General features: G+C 54.8%; 1 protein-coding gene and 1 long non-coding RNA gene across 6 annotated transcripts in view; both read left to right on the top strand.

The window, feature by feature from the left end:
- Positions 1-1,200: 1,200 nt before the first annotated feature.
- Positions 1,201-16,961, top strand: part of PPP2R5C (protein phosphatase 2 regulatory subunit B'gamma) — a 129,327-nt gene continuing 113,566 nt past the window's right edge. For 4 of the 5 annotated variants that reach the window (XM_044230431.1, XM_044230433.1, XM_044230434.1 and 1 more), the window contains exons 1-3: positions 1,201-1,274; positions 2,158-2,223; positions 15,221-15,383. In XM_044230431.1, coding sequence (XP_044086366.1) covers positions 1,248-1,274; positions 2,158-2,223; positions 15,221-15,383 — 256 coding nt within the window. In that variant the 5' untranslated portion in view covers positions 1,201-1,247. The remainder of the gene's footprint in view (positions 1,275-2,157; positions 2,224-15,220; positions 15,384-16,961) is intronic. The other variant, XM_044230436.1, reaches the window with a different exon arrangement.
- LOC122893444 lies at positions 3,119-5,363 on the top strand. The gene is made up of 2 exons (XR_006381633.1): positions 3,119-3,314; positions 3,853-5,363. It is a non-coding gene; the product is annotated as an uncharacterized LOC122893444 (long non-coding RNA).

The raw sequence follows: 16,961 nt of genomic DNA, 5'->3' as shown, positions 1-16,961 counted from the left end.
GAGAGGACGCGGTCACCTCGGAGCGCCCGCTTCGGATCCGGCCCCGCGGCGCCCAACGCGGTCACACGCGAGGCCCGTCCGCCGCGCCGCAGCAGCCCCCAGGCCCGTCGTGAGCGGCCTCTGCCGTCCGACAGACTGCGGAAGGAGTGGACCAAAGCTCCCCTCTTCCTGAGAACTCCTGTCCGCCGCGCTCCCAGCGAGCAGGCGGAATCACGTGACCCCCTGGTCACAAGGCAGAGGTTTCCTCACGTGGTCTACGATCAAGCCAAATTGAAGAAAGTAATAAAATCCCATTGGCGCCGCTGGAGCCTGACCCGCGGGGCGGGGACTCGGGGGCGGGGCCTCCGACAGGGGCGGGGCCTCCGGCGGGGCGGGGACTCGGGGCGGGGCAGAGCAGACCTGCGCTCGCGGGGTGGAGCCCACTAGGGCCCTGCGAAACCGCCGCTCGCGCGGCCCCGGGCCTCCTCTGCCAGTCCGGTGCGCCGGCGCGCGGCCGCCTTTCACCCTGGCGAGCGCGGCGGCGGCGAGGCGGCGACGCCGGGAGGCTGCGGGTCGCGCTGGGCCACGTCCCGCCTGCTGCCGCTGTTGTTGCCATCCGTTTCAGACCTGCCTTTTCCACGCCTGACTTGTCCCCTGCTCTCTGCGTCCCGCACCTGCGCCGCGTGTGCCGGCCAGCAGCCGTCACTGCAGCCCCACGCCCCCTTCCGAGACTGGGCGCGTCTCTCCCGGCCAACCCTCGCTGCCGCCGGCGCACCGGCGCCGCTGAGGAGGCCCCGCTGAGGAGGCCCCGCTGAGGAGGCCCCGCTGAAGAGGCCCCGGGAGCCGGAGCCCTGCTTGGGGGCGGGGGTTGGGGGAAGAGGGAGAACCGGAACCGCGCGCGGGGGCGGGGCCGCGGCGGAGAGCGTTAGGGCACGTGAGGGCGCCTCAGCCAATGGCAGGGCACCTGGAGGCCAGTGGGGCGGGGCTGGCGCGGGGGCGGGGCGGGGGCGGCGGGGCGGGCCGGGGACCTGGGGGAGGGGCGGGGAGGGGCGGGCCGGGGGAGGGGCGGAGAGACGCCGCCGCCGCCGCCGCCGCCGCCGCCGCGGCTGCCGCAGCCTGTAGGAGCCTGGAAAAGGGGAAGTGCGAGCGAGCGAGCGACTCAGTCCCCGGGCGGCGGCGGCGGCGGCCGGGGGTCGCGACGGCCGGGGCGGGGCCCTGCTGCTGCTGCTGCTGCTGCGGGGGGCAGGCGGTGGCTGTCCGCACCAGCCATGCCGAATAAAAACAAGAAGGAGAAAGTGAGTCCGGGTCCGGGTCCGGGCCGCCCGACGGGCCGGGGCGGCGAAGGGAAGGGGCCGCGAGGAGGGCGGGCGGGGAACTGCTCGGGAGCGGGGAGCGGCGGGCTCCGGGATCCCGAGGGCGCAGGGGCGCCGGGCGGGGGCGGGGGGCGCCGGGGCCCAGGCCGGGCTGGGGTCGGGACGGCCCGGGCCGGCGTGCGGGGGCGCGGCCGCGGTGGGGGCGGCGTGGGCGCCCGCCTCCGGGCGGTGCGCGCGGTGGGCGTGAGGGGGCAGGTGCGGTGGCGGAGGTGGTTGACCCGGCCTCGCAGAAGCCTGGGCAGGGGCTGGAGGGGTGGGGGGCTGCAGCCGCTTGGAGGGACCCCCTCACGCTGGCGAAGGATTGTCTGCTCTCCTGGGGAAGCTCTGGGGCTCTGAAATACTATTCTTATCCCAGGTGGCGGCGGTGTTGGCTGTGAGTGTGCTGCGTTACATTTGGGGGTGGTGGGGGGTACGTCTTTGCTCCAGGTGGAGCTCCGTAGCGTCTCCGAGCCGCCGCGGAAATCCCGGCTCGCGGGGTTTACGGTGGGAGGCCAGAAAGGGATGTGATGTGCACCCATCAGAATGCCCCGCGCGCCGTCAATGTGGGTTCATCTGCTTCTCGAAGTTTTCAACGCCAAACACAGATCCAGAAAACAAGGAGGATCTGGATTTGGGGGCGGGGGTGTCGCGGCTCCGTGTCGGGTCTCTATATAACAGGAGGCAGAATTTGTTGATGGTATTGCTTAAGATTATCCGAAGTTCTGGGCAAACTGTGTAAATCCGTTTTAAAACTGCATTTTGGTGTATCTGATGTTTAGCCGTCTAAAAATTGAGAAGCCTAATTGATTTGCTTGATGTTTCCCAGGAATCACCAAAAGCAGGGAAAAGTGGAAAAAGTTCAAAAGAAGGACAAGACATAATAGACTCAGAGGTAACTGCTCTCAAATATTCCCTTTCCGTTTTTTCGTGAACTCCTTTTAACTACGGGCAGCACAGCGTGGTGAAAACCAGGCTCTTCTAGAATGTTTCCCTGCACGAGATTGTCTGCGAGTCTCCTTTATAAACTGAAATTCCAGTTCTTTCGGTTTTCGTTATTTTAGTCTGGGAAAAGACGGATGGGTTTATGGAAGTTGTGTCTGTGCAACTGGTATTTTTAAGTTTACGACCCCCGCCCCACCTCAGATGCAGCCTCCCTCCTGCAGAGGCTGGTTTCCCCACGGTTGGTCGTTTGTGCTTGTAGCTTTCAGATCCTCCTCCCCTTCCTTCCTTTGCAAGTCAGCCTTCAGGTCAGGTCCGTCCCTCCCAGTGGCTCCTCCTCCTCTCACCTTTGATTCCCTGGTGCGGTCTTTGTGCTCTGCTGATGTCTGATGCCCAGAGCCTCTTTCCGTAGTCGCATGGGTTGGTACCTCTCAGCTGAGTTAGTTTGGGTACTTGAATACGATCCTCTGTCATCTGTCACTTGTTCTCTCTCTGCGTTGGCCAGTCCTCACTTCTTTTGCTTCTCCGCTGTGGACTCACCGAAGAGCCGCGGGAATGCCCGGTGCGGACGGTGTCTCCCTGGTGGGGTGGATGGCGTTCCTGGGCACCCAGGTGCTGGCACTTGGCCTGTTCTTCATTGGGAGCAGTTGTTGAGCTAGATCCCCTCAGGGGAAGGATGCAGCAGCTGTCTGGACCCAGGCTGAGCGAGGACGCCCTTTCGGATCACTGGTAGCCAAGAAGCGGCTTGCTCGTGGTTCCATGTTCTCCAGAGCTGGATCACCCAGGTCCCTGGGCTTATCACAGATGACATTAATTTCAAGTGTCAGACCCCCTTCCTGTAAGTCGAATTAGAATGAGTTCCATGTCATCTGGGGAAACACAGTTAACTGGTGATTATAGGCATCGCCTTTTTTTTTTTTTTTAAGCCCTGGGGAGTGGTATCTTTTCCTTATCATTTGGTGCATTCTAAGCCTCCCTTCTCTTTAGCAGGTGGTTGGTTCCAGCAAATCTGTCACCCTCCCCGAAGCAAAAAGAGATCCAAAGGTTCCTTAAATATCAGTAGTTGGGAATTACTGGTGCCAGTTCTTCTCTGCCCTGTCTTTATACCGGATAATCACTTTTTACGGTGACATTCTTGTTTTTGACTTGCTTCCTTCCGAGTCAGTTTTTTGACTAAATCGATTTAAGTGAAATTTAGTCCCTTTGCAAGGGTAATATGCATTTTCTTTCCTTTTGTTTACCGGTGTTTCATTAAAGCTGCTAAGGCTTCCAGTACTCCCCCGAACCTTCCTCGGTCACACACCTGTCTCTTCTCACCGTTAGTGTGACAAAGAACATCAGTGGTCTGGTTCATTTATTCCCATTTTAGCAGTACGAACCTGACTTGAAGGATGGATAACATTAAGTTTGAACCTGGAAAGTCCATCCGTTCACTTAAAGATCACAAACCCGCTAGTACGTACAGTGCATGTCTTTAAGGTGGTTTGGGTTCCTAGACTGTCAGCTGCTTAAGACTCTTTAGGTGTGGCCCCCTCCAGTGCCTGAGTGTGATGCCCCACTTGTCTTTTTGTATTTTTTCTAGAGCTACTGTCTAAGAGCTGGAGCTACAGAGCTTGAAATTACCACCGAAAAATACTGAAATGGTGGGCCCTTCACTGCTTCCTCATAAGGATACCAGAGGCAACAAGGCCCATTAAGCAGGACAGTGGGCACATGACTGTGTACGTTGTTTTTGCAGGAGTACTAATTGAGGCACTTCAGTTCATTTGAACTTTGGGTTGAGCCTGAATTTGTTCGATGTCGGTTCCCTTCTCAGTCTTCATCCCACTTCTTCAGCTCTGGTTCCACCCACGTGCAAATACGGTTGACCGCTCGGGGCACGAGACCCTCATTGCGCACTTTTTCCCTCTCCTGTCAACGTTCCTCTGAACTTGAATGTTTTTGACCTGAACCGTTCAAATAGGACTGCTTTTCTCGTGCTGCTTTTCAGACCTGTTCAGTGTCCCATCACCTTCACAGCCGGCTCTCGCTCGGGTCAGCCTGTGAACTCACCTGGGGTGGGGGCCTTTCCCCCATCCCGGCCGGTCCCAGCCGGAGGGGCGTGCAGAACAGGAGTCCGCCCAGGGCAGAGTAGCCAGGCTTGGGAAATCATCTCAACAGAGAACACATTAAAAAGAACTTGGCCCGTGGTTGGTTGACTTAACACACCACTTCAAGACTGGAAAAGGTCCTTACACTCAAATCCTGGCTGGCTGTAACCCAGCCTCACGGAAAACAGAGGCACCAAGTGGCTGATGCTGCAGAACACTTTTCTGTTAGAACAAAGGAACATTTCATTGTACAGGGGTGTTTAGGAAGACAAAGTTCTGTGGTAGAGGATAGAGAGGTGTAGGGGAACATATTTTAACCTGGGGAGTAAAAATGCTGACTCCTGAGTGCCCTAAGTGATGCCACCAGCTTCCATGGCCCTGTTTCCTCACCTCTAAAAACAATGGAGAGTTTCAGATTTGGCCATTTTTAATTCGATGGGATAGATTAGACATGACCCCTCTTGAAAAAGTTTTCCCTGCGAGATGTATGGCAGAATACATCTTCCAAGTAACAAAATAGCAGTAAAGGTCATAACTGCTGCTGGGCACGTTTTTCTAGAAATTTCTTCTCGAATGATGTGTACTGGTTCATTTTTGTTTGTTTTATTCTCTTTCAAATAGGATGTTTTAATTTATACACTCGAAACTAAAGTTTCTGCCCAGTACTTACAGGTTTATTTCGTGGCACACTTAAGGAGTGAGGCCACAGGTGGGCTCCTGGGTGCTCAGGGGACTGACAGAGGGGACTCCGCTCTGAACATCTGTCCTTAGTGTCACGTTCAAAGCTGGCAAACATATCTAGTCCCCCTTGAAGAACATTTAGAATCTTCATTGATCACTCAGAGATTTCTAAAGTCTGTTCTGGAAGGTGAGACCATGCCGTGGTGGTTTTTATAGTAGCTGTTTTAATTTGTATACTGCATCCAAAGTTATGTTTTTAAGTGTTAATGCTCTCTGTAAAGTGATTTGTTTCAAGCACATTAAAGGTTGTTTTGAGCACTGCTCTCTGGTCCTGTATGTTACCTGTCCTGCTTCAGTGTAGTTTGGTCTGGAAGTCTCTACGGCAGCTCTGACGTAATACCTCTTCCTGGAAGAAAGCTGAATGGTCCTCTCCAGCTCGTTAGCTCGTTTTGACATCTTCTGCCCTTAGCCATAAAGTTTTTCTCTCTATAGTCCGTCCCTTTACATCCCAGGCAATCCACCTCAGTGTTGCAGAGATGGGGAGCCAGGCTTGCTGAGGTCCCACAGGTATGGCTGGCGGAGTCCTGTTTGAGAAAATGAACCAGAAATTTCAAAAACATGATTTCATCTTATAATAACCCCCATTACCTGGTAACAGAAACAACATTTTGGTGGAAAGTATTTCTTAAGAAAATCTGACTTTCTAGGCACTCGGCTGTGTAGCAGGAATTTTAACCTGAGTGTTGGAGGGCAGTGGAAGTGGTCTGTCGGCAGGTGTGTTTCCTAGGGAGAAGGCTGTGACCATCACCTCCTAAGGGGAGAGTCCCCGACTCCCCTCCCCATAACACCAAAGCCACTGTCTACAGACTGAATTCTGAGCTCATGCTGTCCCTAGGGGCCGCCTCTGCCACACTGCCCATCATTCTCTCCCCACTTTTTTTCCCCACACGACCCTAAACGGGACCCCAGTGACACTGAGAGAGGACCCAGAGGACCAGCAGTTTTTATATATATATATATATATTTTTTTTTTTTTAAACTCCTAAGTGTCTGTTACACAGAAGTGGAATTCCTTGCTTTTGATCACCATGTCTTTGCCCACTTTCCCAGCCGCTCTGCATCGTCTTTGCTTAGAACCCTGGTGTTCCAGAAGGATGGGGGCTCTGCAGAGGGGCTAGCCAGCTGTGAGTGGGAGGGCATGAGTTAGGAGCAGGTTCTGTGAGCTTCCTGTCCCTCCCCAGGACTCGCTGCTCCTGCATGTGACCATGTGGTTGGCAGCCCCCCAGTGCCTCCTCCCAGGTGAGACCCACTGCCCTGAGCAGGCGCCCCATCTTTCGTGTCATTGATAGGTAGACCAGATGCCTCCCCACGGTGCTGCCCTGTGTGCTGGGGGATGCTTGCCAGCACCCGGCCCTCCCCACTAGACAGCAGTGGCTGCACACTTCTCGGGTTCTGACAGCCAGCAGTGTCTCCGGACATTGCCAGATGTCTCCTACAGGGCAAAACGGCCCCCGGTGAGACCCCTGCTTTAGAAAGACTCTTCCTCGAAGTAGTATATCCGCTTGCAAATCATGCCTGATACATACTTCTCCCCTGGCAGGGTTCAGACCAAAGGAGCCTCAGCATCCCTTCATGCTCTTAAAAATTGGGGTCCCAAAGAGCTTTTATTTAGGTTGGCTTTAGCTGATAACTTTTCCTGCTAGAAATTAAAACAAATTTTTTAAACATTCCTTAATTCATCTTATAGTAATACATGCAATGCATGTTTTAGGATGTTTTTACGAGAAATAACTATTCACAGAAATGCACTGAGAAAAATGACATTGCACCATGTTTTTGCAGATTAATGTCTGGCTTAGTAGAAGCTCACTGGCTCCTTGAGTCTGGTCCTGCATTCAGTCTGTTTTGATACCCTGAGCCTTGTAGCCTGTGAAAAATTGACCTGATGATGGTTATAAAGGTGAATCATGGCTTTGTGTTATTGTAAAAGCACGGACCCCAGAAAGTGCCTGCAGGAACCCCCCTCTTGGGGTCCCCAGACCTCACTTTACGACGTGACCTCCCCCGTGCTCTTCACCGCCCATCTTAGTCCCTTCATCTCCTTACCTCAAAGTCAGGGTCACTTAATCTGAAATTTTTTTTCTCACCGTTTTGGCCCCTACTTTTTCCGTCTTTTAAATTTGAAAGCAATTATTGGCTCAATCGGTTATTTACCATTTATACTGCCTTGGACAACTTTTATTTACCTTGATTCACCTCCCTAACTAGGTTAAGTACTCGAGGACAGCAATTTAACTTGATTCTTCTTGGCGCTTGCCATGTATGTGAGGACCTGGAGGCCAGAAGTGTTTGTTGGTGGATTTTAAAAGTGCTCAGGAGGAAGGGGAGCTTCAAATCAATTAGCTTGCTGGGGGTTCTGATATGGTAAATTAGAAGGGGGGGATCTTGTTTCTTTATCTTTTGATCCTCTAAGGAAATTCTGATGCAGAGTTGTTTTGTTTTTGTTTTTGTTTTTGTTTTCCAAATAAATAGCAGTGGACTAAAACGGAAGATTATGGTACTTGGGTGTTTTTCTAATGTCCTATGAAAGGTTTGGGTTTTTTTAAAATTTTATTTGTTTGAGAGGGAGCGAGCACATGAGAGGGGAGGAGTCAGAGGGAGAAGCAGACTCTCTGCTGAGCAGGGAGCCTGATGCAGGACTCAGTCCTGGGACTCCAGGATCATGACCTAAGCCGAAGGCAGTTGCTTAACCAACTGAGCCACCCAAGCACCCATCCTGTGAAAGTTTTAGAAGAGGGTTTTGGTTTTGCTTTTGCTTTGCTCTGGAGGTCAGTGGTAAGATATACAGTGTCCTAAGATCTTATTTTAATGAAAGCAGTTCAAAACAGGATTTCCCTTTAAATATAAGGCTTTCAATGTGATCTTCAGTGCTTTATATTTTTCGTTTTGAGTTTTTCAAAAAATTTTGGAAGTTTTTTTCAGTAGAACATACATATACAATTGGCCCTTGGACAACATGGGGATTGGGGGTGCCAGTCCCTCCCAACACACACACACAGAGCGAGGAATCTGTTGTATAACTATTGACTCCCCCAGAACTTAACTACTAGTAGCCCTGTGTTGACAGGTAGCCTTACTGATAGTAAAAACAGCTGCTCAACACATACTTGGTATGGTACAGTTACTGTATACTGTGTTTTTACGATAAGGTAAGGCAGAGAAAAGAAAATGCTAAGAAAATCAGAACACAAAATACATTTAAGTGTAGTATTTATTGAAAAAGAATTGGGCCCATGCAGTTCAAACCCGTGTTGTTTAAGGGTGATGTATATTTTTTTTAATATTTTATAAATTTTATATACATATTAGAAAGTTTTGTTTTGATCATCTTGTTCTGTACAAGCACTGGGGAAGATAAAAAGAATGTGGTCCTCACATCTTAAGAAATTAAGTGTTGACCATTTCTGTTATTCACAGTGTCCCACCTGTTGTTCATGGGCGTTCGGGAGTAACTTGACCCCCCCATCCATCACACCAGGCAGCTGCTGAAGACAAGGGTCAAGAAGGAGCACATTTCTCGTGAAGACCCCAACCAGAGGAAATAGTGCTTTAAAGCACCTGAGCAAACACAGGGTCACCATGAAATTGGAACCCCAGAAAGACCTAGGGTGTGTGTCACAGGCGGGAGCAGTCAGCACTCCGTCCCTTTTTAGGAAAAGGTTCGTTACATGATCCATAATTCTAGAAAGAGTTCAGTGAATTTCATGAAATAATTTATCTAGTGTTCTCGTTCACGGAAGAAGCCCAGAGATCCCCCTGCTGTTCGAGCAAGTGCGCTCTGAGTGCAAGCCTTCAGCCCTCCCGTGTCAGGGTGGGGAGCTTTCCACCTGCTTCTGCCGCGTGAGTCAGTCTGCCACCGGCATGAATCACGGTGATATTTCCCCAAGTCACAGGGAAGATTCATGTGAAAGATTTCAGCTATAAAAAAGCTCCAGCTTTGCCTTACAACATCGGGTGCCTGCCAGGGTCAGGGCTCGGTGGCATCTGGTTTGGCACGACGTTACAGGTCATGATCTCACACCTTCCCGTCCGTATGTGGTGCTCAGCCAAGACTTGGCGGGGCCCTGCTTCTGGTCTGGTTTGGGAAGGACCACTGCAGGGAAGCCTGCTGCCCAGATCCAAATCCGAGCCGTGCTGTCATCTGCGTTTTCTCCACCTGGGGGAGTGAGAGGACAAGGCCAGAACCAAGTGGGGGGGGTGCCGGGGCGAGGGGAGGTAGGGGGGTAATTTGTTTGAGGACACCGGATTTCCTTCATCTTAAATATTTTATTAAGACGAGATTTAGCATGGCTCTGAAGGGGTAGCAGGTCTGAGCTCGTGCTGTTCTTGCCCAGTGGGAATGCCGGAATGCCGGCAGGATGCTAGCCATGAGCCACCTGTGGCCCTTGAAATGTGTGGAAATCAAATTAAATTTAAGAATTCAGCTCCTCAGTTATACAAGCCACATTTCGAGGGCTCGGGAGCCGCGTGTGGCTGGTGGCTACCCACCCCCACCCCGCCCCGGACAGCAGCTGAAGACCACCTCCCACTTCACAGAAAGCTCTGAGGGGCAGAGAGGCCTATGACCTGGGCAGTAGCTTCCAAAATAATCCCCGTTCGGGTGTGTGTCCCTTCCTTTAACTGCATCAGCTATCGCTCTTGATACAAAGTACCAAATTTAGAAGGAAGCGGGTGCAATTAGGGGAAAAGGGGACAGTGGAGGAGAAGGGAAGTGAGGGGCGAGGAGGAGGAGGCCCTGCTCGCCCCAGGCCACGACTGGCCTCTGTTGTGAGGAGCAGACGCCAGTGTGCGGACGAGGCCACGGGGTCTCCCAAGGGAGTTGGCCTGGGGAGACCCAGGGACACATCGCCCCTCCTGTCTTCCTTTTCACACGTTTTCTCTTTATCTGTTCTGGTGGTCGAAACACACGTGGTTAAAAAATAAAACAGTACAAAAATCCCTGCTCTCACTGCCCCTGATCCACACTCTTGGGAGCGAAGCTGTCACCCCCCTGCTCTGCCGCCTAGCTCCGTGGCCCGGGTCTTACAGGAAGAAGTCTGGCGTGGTCCTGGAGGGCGGTGCCCTGTCCGTCACAGGAGTGACCCTTCTCTCTCCCCAAGTCATTTTCTTCTCTGCAGGCCATGCTTTCCCCGTCATGGGCTTTCCCCAGGCGACTCATTCACGGTCACCCCCAGGCATGTTCTGAGACCGTCTAAAGCAGTGAGGACCTTCGTGGGTGCTGGGGGCGGGGCGGGGGGAGCAGCACGGGACACACAGCAGGGCCCGTTGGCTTTCAGACAGTGCCAGGGGTGCTGGTGGGTACAAGGGGCGCCGGTGGCGTGTGAAGTTTGGTTTCTCACCCTGCAGAGCCGTGGCCCTGGGGCTGTCCACACCGGGAGCGCCCTCTGGTCACTGCAATGTCGAAGCTGCTCACGCGTTTCCAGCCGGCTTCAGGTGGCCCCGGTCGGTCTCACCAAGGAGAGGATGTTGAAGGTGCCACCCGAATGGGAAGTGGGAGGCTATGGTGCCGAGATCAGGGGGAGGAGGGCATTCCAGCCAGAGCAAGCAGCCAGTGCAGAGACCCGAAGGCGGGCGTGAGCTTGGGTGTGTGCTGGGAGGAAGGCCAGGCCGGCTGCAGACAGACGAGGGGGGCCTGAGCAGAAGGGATAAAGTCAGAGAGGTGGGGTGCAGGCAGGGAAGGTGCAGTAGGATCTTGTCAGCGGCCCTTGGCAGGATTTGGGGTTTTCATTCTTATGGTGGTGGGAAACCAGTGAGCTGGTTTGAGCAGGGAGAGGGGGTGGTCGGACCACATACTACAAAAGATCCCCGCGGTGCTGTGCAGGACGTAGAGGGGCGAGAATCGGAACCAGGGGCGCTGGCTGCAGGCCCGTCAGCTGCCCAGCCCCCGCGCACCCAGAGCTCCTGCAGCCTCCCGGCCGGAAGGGCCGCCGTGCAGAGAGCCGTGCTCGGAGGGGCCGCCCCAGCGTAGCAGCCTCAGTGTTTCCTAGACAGCCTGGTTTCTCGGGAGACCACCTTTTTCGCCCTTCTCAGCACTCGGCCTGACTCCCCAGCCGCGGGCTTGTCCCAGCACCTCCTGCTGAAGAGTGTTCCCCGCAGAGTAGTCTTGGCTCGTAACTCTGGGGCTGTCTCTATTCCGGTATCGTGTTCTTCAGATGCACTTTCTTTCTAAAGCTCTCTCAAGGCATACGCGTCGGCTCCTCAGGCTCTGGGGCTCGTGGTCTCTGGCCCGTGGCGGTGCTCGTTCAGCATACGACCGCAGCAGGGGAGAATTTTGGAAGGCGTCGGGAGGGCAGAGCTGCTTGGATGGCAGACCCAAGGGAGGTGGTGTCCGAAGTCCAGGGACTGAGCGAGGTCCCCAGTCTGGCCCCACGGCTCCCTGCACGATCCCGGGAGATGGCCCCGCACTCCGAGGAAGGGCCCTGCCCAGTGTGACAACTGCTCCGGGCGCCCGCACTGGTTCGGGCTCAGGACAGCGGCTGGCCACGCGTGGGCTGGGGGGTCGCAGAGACTGTCGGGGAACATGGGCAGTTCTGTGTGGGCAGTGCCCCCTCGGGGCGCCGACCCCTTCGTGTCCCGTTGGCTGCTGGTACTTAGCCCTGAGGAGAAGGAGGTGTTCAGAGCGTCTCCATTTCTCCAGGCCCCTGCCTTGCTCTGCTGCTCCAGGACCCCTTCGGGCCTCTTCATCTCCTTGGGCCTCGCCTCCCTTCCAAGCACTTCTTGTGGGTGACCACGTATGTCTGCACACCCCAGGGAGGGCATCAGATGGACAGCCATTCTGTCCTGTCCCGTCTGTCCTCTATTCTTTTTTTTTTTTAGATTTTTTTTTTTTATTTATCCACTTGACAGAGAGAGATCACAAGTAGGCAGAGAGGCAGGCAGAGAGAGAGGGGGAAGCAGGTTCCCCGCTGAGCAGAGAGCCCGATGCGGGGCTTGATCCCAGGACCCCAGGATCACGACCTGAGCCGAAAGCCGAGGCTTTAACCCACTGAGCCACCCAGGCGCCCCTGTCCTCTATTCTGTTGTCACTGCACACCGGGGCCCAAATCGGCTCCTGGTGCAGCTGTCCCTCAGCCACGCCTCCCCTCGGTGGCCTTCCCGTAGGCACACGGCACGATCAAGCCCCTCGCCTTCCAGACAGTCCGAGGTCCCTGCTATGGCAGTGCTGTTTGCCCTGTCACTGCTCTTCCCGCCACCTTCCCAAAGCTGTTACAGACACCCCAGTCCTCCCCAGATTGGCCTCAGCCCAGTGGCCTCTGCTGCTGCCTCGCTGCCCTCAGCAGCCTCCACCGGCCACAGGATGACGAGTCCAAGTCCGCAGACTTCGGCTTTCAGGGCCGTCGGATGGGTCGACCTCCTTCCTGAACACTCTTCCCTCAGCCTCGTCCTCCTCCTCGGCGTCCTCCGCTGCCACCTCTGCCACGCTGCTCCCCGCGGGGCGTCTCCCTCATCAGTGACTTCAGTGACTGTGTAGACAGGAAACTTCCAAGTTCACGTCCAGCTCACATGAGGTGTCTGAGAGCCAGCCACACAGCGCACCGCCAGGCCCTGCGCAGGCAGAGTAGGCAGCTGAGGGCGGCCCGGCGGCGGCCGGGACAGCACTGCGGCCCTGGTCCGCAGGAAGAAGAGAGCGTCGTGGAGGAGTGAAGAAGGGGGCGTCGCCGTGTCTTCCACTCGGACCCAGAGTGGTCATGACCCGGCTTCTCAGCCCCTTTCTCCTTCCCACCGCAGTGACTGGGGCCGCCAGCTGCCCCCTGCTGGTTCCCGTGCCCCCCGCCGGCGCCCCGCGTCACCCATGCACCTGCCGTCCGCTGGTGCGGTGTGCGGTCAGCCTGGCAGCGGAGACCGTCCCCTCCCCTGCCATCCGCAGTCCGCACTGCAGCCTGAGGCGCCTTTTGAACAGGGAGGATGGATTCGCACCCTCGCCCTGCTCAGGGATCCCTGCGCGGCTTCCAGGTCCCTGCCAGGTCAAGGTCAGACTCTGACCCGGCTGGTGGGCTCTGCCAGCACCTGGCCCCCAGGCTCCCCTGGAGCCTGCCTGTCTGCAGCGACGAGACAGCCACCTCATAGCCAAGCCCATCCGGGCAGGCAGTGGCCCACAGAGCGGAGTGCGCCACCCGGAGGCCTCAGGAAGCCACCCTCGGGGTGGGCAGGGGCGAAGCGGGGCCAAGGCACAGGCCCGGCCGGAGCAGGGGCTGGTGACCCGAGCATGGGGCTCTATAGACCACTGTTAAGCCAGCGGGCTGAGACCCCTGAGAAGTGGCTGCAGTGGGTTAGCCTGGGTCATGGGACCAGGTCTTCTTTCTACAAGCTCATTCGGCCTGCCCCAAGGACAGTGCTGTCGGGGAGGGAGGCCAGCAGGGCCCACACAAAGGGGCCAGGGGCTCCGAGTCAGCAGGTCTTGGGGATGACTTTCTGCTCTCAGACGTTCGAAGGCTCATCTCAGCGTGTGTCCTCCACGGGCTGTGGATGCGCGTGGCGTTAACTCTGTTTCATGAGTTAGCCAGTCGCCCGGTGCTGGTGTTCCAGGCTTTGCTGCAGGAGCTGGGGGTCCGCTCCTGTCTGGGAGGGAGTCGCACGTGTCCCATTGTCCTCGGGGTCAGGTGCACGGGGTTTGGCGTCGTAGGAAGTGGAAGGGAGATGTCAACTTTAGTAGACGTGTGCATGTAACAACATTTAAAACAGGGACCTGGCCTAGGAGGCGCTGTCTGTGACTGGGGAATGAAAACTAGGGGTTCTAGGGAATTCTGGGAGGAGAAGAGGTATGGGCGGCATTTTTAAGGAAGAAGACCCAGCTTTCACAATCAGGTGGAAAGAGAGACAGGTGTCAAGGGCCACGTCCAGGAAAGCCCTTTCAAGGCAGACTGTGGGAGGGGAGGGAGCCTGGGCCCTCGCTCCCGATTCAGAGTCCTGTCTGCATGCGGGCGTCTGGCATCGTGGAAAACGCTTCCCAAGTTGTCCTAAGCACCTTATTTAAAAATAAAGCTTTTCTGACTTCTTAGTAAAAATTCAACTCCCGGAGGAGAGCACATAGCCGGGGGCTTAGGCTGGCGTGTCTACTCTCCTAACTCAGTGTGACTGGAAGGGTCTTGGCCGGTTTGTGTTTCTAGGATGAGCTTGGTAGGCTTTTCAGAAGTGCACATGTGCATGTACAGACTCCGTTCTTTTGGGGACTGAAAGTGTGGAAGGAGTGAGCAGTTTGCACAGAGAATCTTGACGGTCAGCGCTCAATTGACTCTCACAGGGGCCAGGCCCATCTGAGCTCCCTGGGTGCCCTCGCCCCATGGGCCTGTGCGGGTGTCTGCTGCACGTGCCCCCTGCCCCCCCCCCGCCACCTCTGCTTGGGTGTTTGCAGGCTCTTCTCCCCGACTGAGGCAGATGTGTCCTCAGACACGTGTCTCGGTGAGATCCCCAGGCTGCTGTGCAAAGGACCACAAACTGATGATCTCACAGTCCCAGGGGTCAGACATCTGAAATGGGGCCGAAATCGGGATGGCAGCATGGCTAGTTCTTCCTCGAAGCCCTGGAGGAGAATTCATTTCTGGTCCTCTTCCAGCTTCCAGAGGCCTCTTGCGCGTCTTGGCTCGTGACCCCTTCCTCTGCCTTCCAAACCAGTGCCCTGGCTTCCAGCAGTCTCTCTGAGGCTCTCCCCTCTGCGTTGTCATCTGCTTGTGTTGCCTTGTCTTGTCTTGTCTTGTCGAGACCTGTGTGATGACGCGGGGCCCATGCTGACAGTCCGGGATCCCTACCTCGTCACCGTTCCAGAGTCCCTTTGGCCAAGTAAGGAAGCGTATTCTCAGGTTCCAGGGATTCGGACATGAACGTCTTTGGAGGGTCACAGTCATCAGCCTCTATATATGTCAACCTCTATGGGAAATGTTTAGAGTAAAAAGTTTGAAGGAAGACGTGAGAAATGAGGTGTGTCTGTAAATTACTGGAAATCCAGCATCACGAGCAGCGGGAGGTCACTCAGACTCCGGCCACTCTAAGGACTGGTGTCTACGGCGGAGGGGAAGGGGCGGTCCCTGAGCAGGACTCGTATGTTCATTCCAGATTCTAACTGTGCCGTAAAAGACAACGGTTTGAGATACGCATGTGTTTCTGTTTTTATTTCGGAAACAGATTTCCAGCAGGAAAAACAGCCTTGTGGCCACCCCATCAACAGTGTCTAGTAAAATGAAAGTACCAGCGCCTCAGCCCATAGTGAAGAAGGACAAGCGGCAAAATTCCTCCCGGTTTAACGCCGGCAATAACAGAGAACTTCAGAAACTACCGTCTTTAAAAGGTAATCTCTATTATTTGTCTTTTAAAAGTCCAAGCGTGCCCATGTAGGGAGATGGAGTCATAGCTGGGTAGCTCGCCAGCTTCTCCCGCCTCGGCTGTGTTTAGTTTCTATTCGGGTCACTTTATTAAGGTTTGTGTTGTTCTGTTTTTTCAATTAAAATGCCACTACCTGACTGACCCAAAGGATATCCCAGATTCCAGAGCCGTCGGAGATAAAAATGTAATCGCAACTGTGTTCTACGTGTAACACACTGGAAAAGGCAGAGGGGAGGCTTTAAATCTGTCCGTGTGAACCGTCACCAGGCTGCCTGGTGTCCCCTTCAAGTAATTCTCCCCATGGCACTTGTCACCTGTGAGCTCCAGCGAGTCAGAAAGGAGCCACTGCCAGGGGACAGGTTTTGAAACTATAGCAGTGCCTCTCTGCTTTCCTGGGGTTGGAGAAGTGAGAACTGTAACCATAGTCTTTTGTGGACTAATTCTTTATGACTCATTTGGGGCTTACACTGCCCAGGGGTTTTCTATTTGAGATCAGTCAGGAAAGGGTGCCCTTTGCTTTGACTTTCCCCCAAAATGGTACCGTTGCCTCTTTCCATCCAAGGGCGTTCAGTCCCTGTAAGTACTTCCCCAGGAGATGTGGAGGTTGAAGTACGTAAGACCAAGGAACATAGCGTAAGGACCCCAAAGTCAAACACGAACCTCTGAAAACCTTTATGTTGACTAAGATATTAAGACTAGCCTTATAAATAAAGCCCCAGACGTTTTGCATACCTCCAGTTACTAACAATGGGTCTTTTGCAAGATGTATGAACCCAGAGCAGGAGGTGCATCTATGCAGGTGTATTCCAGTGCCTTCCAGGGCCAGGTCGCGGGTTCAGTGCAGACGAGCCAGGCAGGGGGAGGAATGAATGGAAGGAGCGAGGAAGGAACGCAGGGGGAGGGACCAGCTGATGGATTCGCAGACACACTTCCTGCTGCTCACCTGCTGGGATTCCTGCTGTCCCCGCAGCTTACAGAGCATGAATCGGGCTTAGGCTTGATTGAGTGTTGTCGTTGTTTGATTGAGTGCTGTGGTCGATAAGACTTGGGGAGGGGTGAGTAGACGGAGCACAGGAGATTTTCAAGACAGTGGACGCATTCTGTATGCTACCAGGTTAGGGGATACGTGGAATTCTGCATTTGTCAAAACCTGTAGAGTACACACGAACACAACCTCTCGGAAACTGAGGTGTGTAGTTTATAATGATGCGTCGGTATTGGCTGATGAGTTGTAACAAATGCAGAAAGTTGATGACGGGCAACAGGGGCCGGTGATCGGGAAACTCCGCGCTGCACGTCCAGGGTTTCTGTGAGCCGTAAAGTTGAAGTCCAGTCGTTTCAAAACAACCACCACCACCGCAGAACAGGCTAGTACTGCTGTCTTCTGAGACCCTCCGCTGAGTCTTCCCTGCGACACTGTCCCCTCGACACTCCTGCAGCGCGCGCCCACGGTCACGGTCTGTCTCTGATGGGGACTCACCCCTGCTTCCCGGTTCATGCGTCATTCCCACCTGCATCTCCGGCTCTCCGCCCGGGACCACTT

This window comes from Neovison vison, chromosome 13 (assembly GCF_020171115.1).
Source record: "Neovison vison isolate M4711 chromosome 13, ASM_NN_V1, whole genome shotgun sequence".
In the NCBI taxonomy this organism is placed as follows: domain Eukaryota; kingdom Metazoa; phylum Chordata; class Mammalia; order Carnivora; family Mustelidae; genus Neogale; species Neogale vison.
The sequence above is the reverse complement of the archived record's forward strand: the minus strand, read 5'-3'. Positions and strand labels throughout refer to the sequence as shown.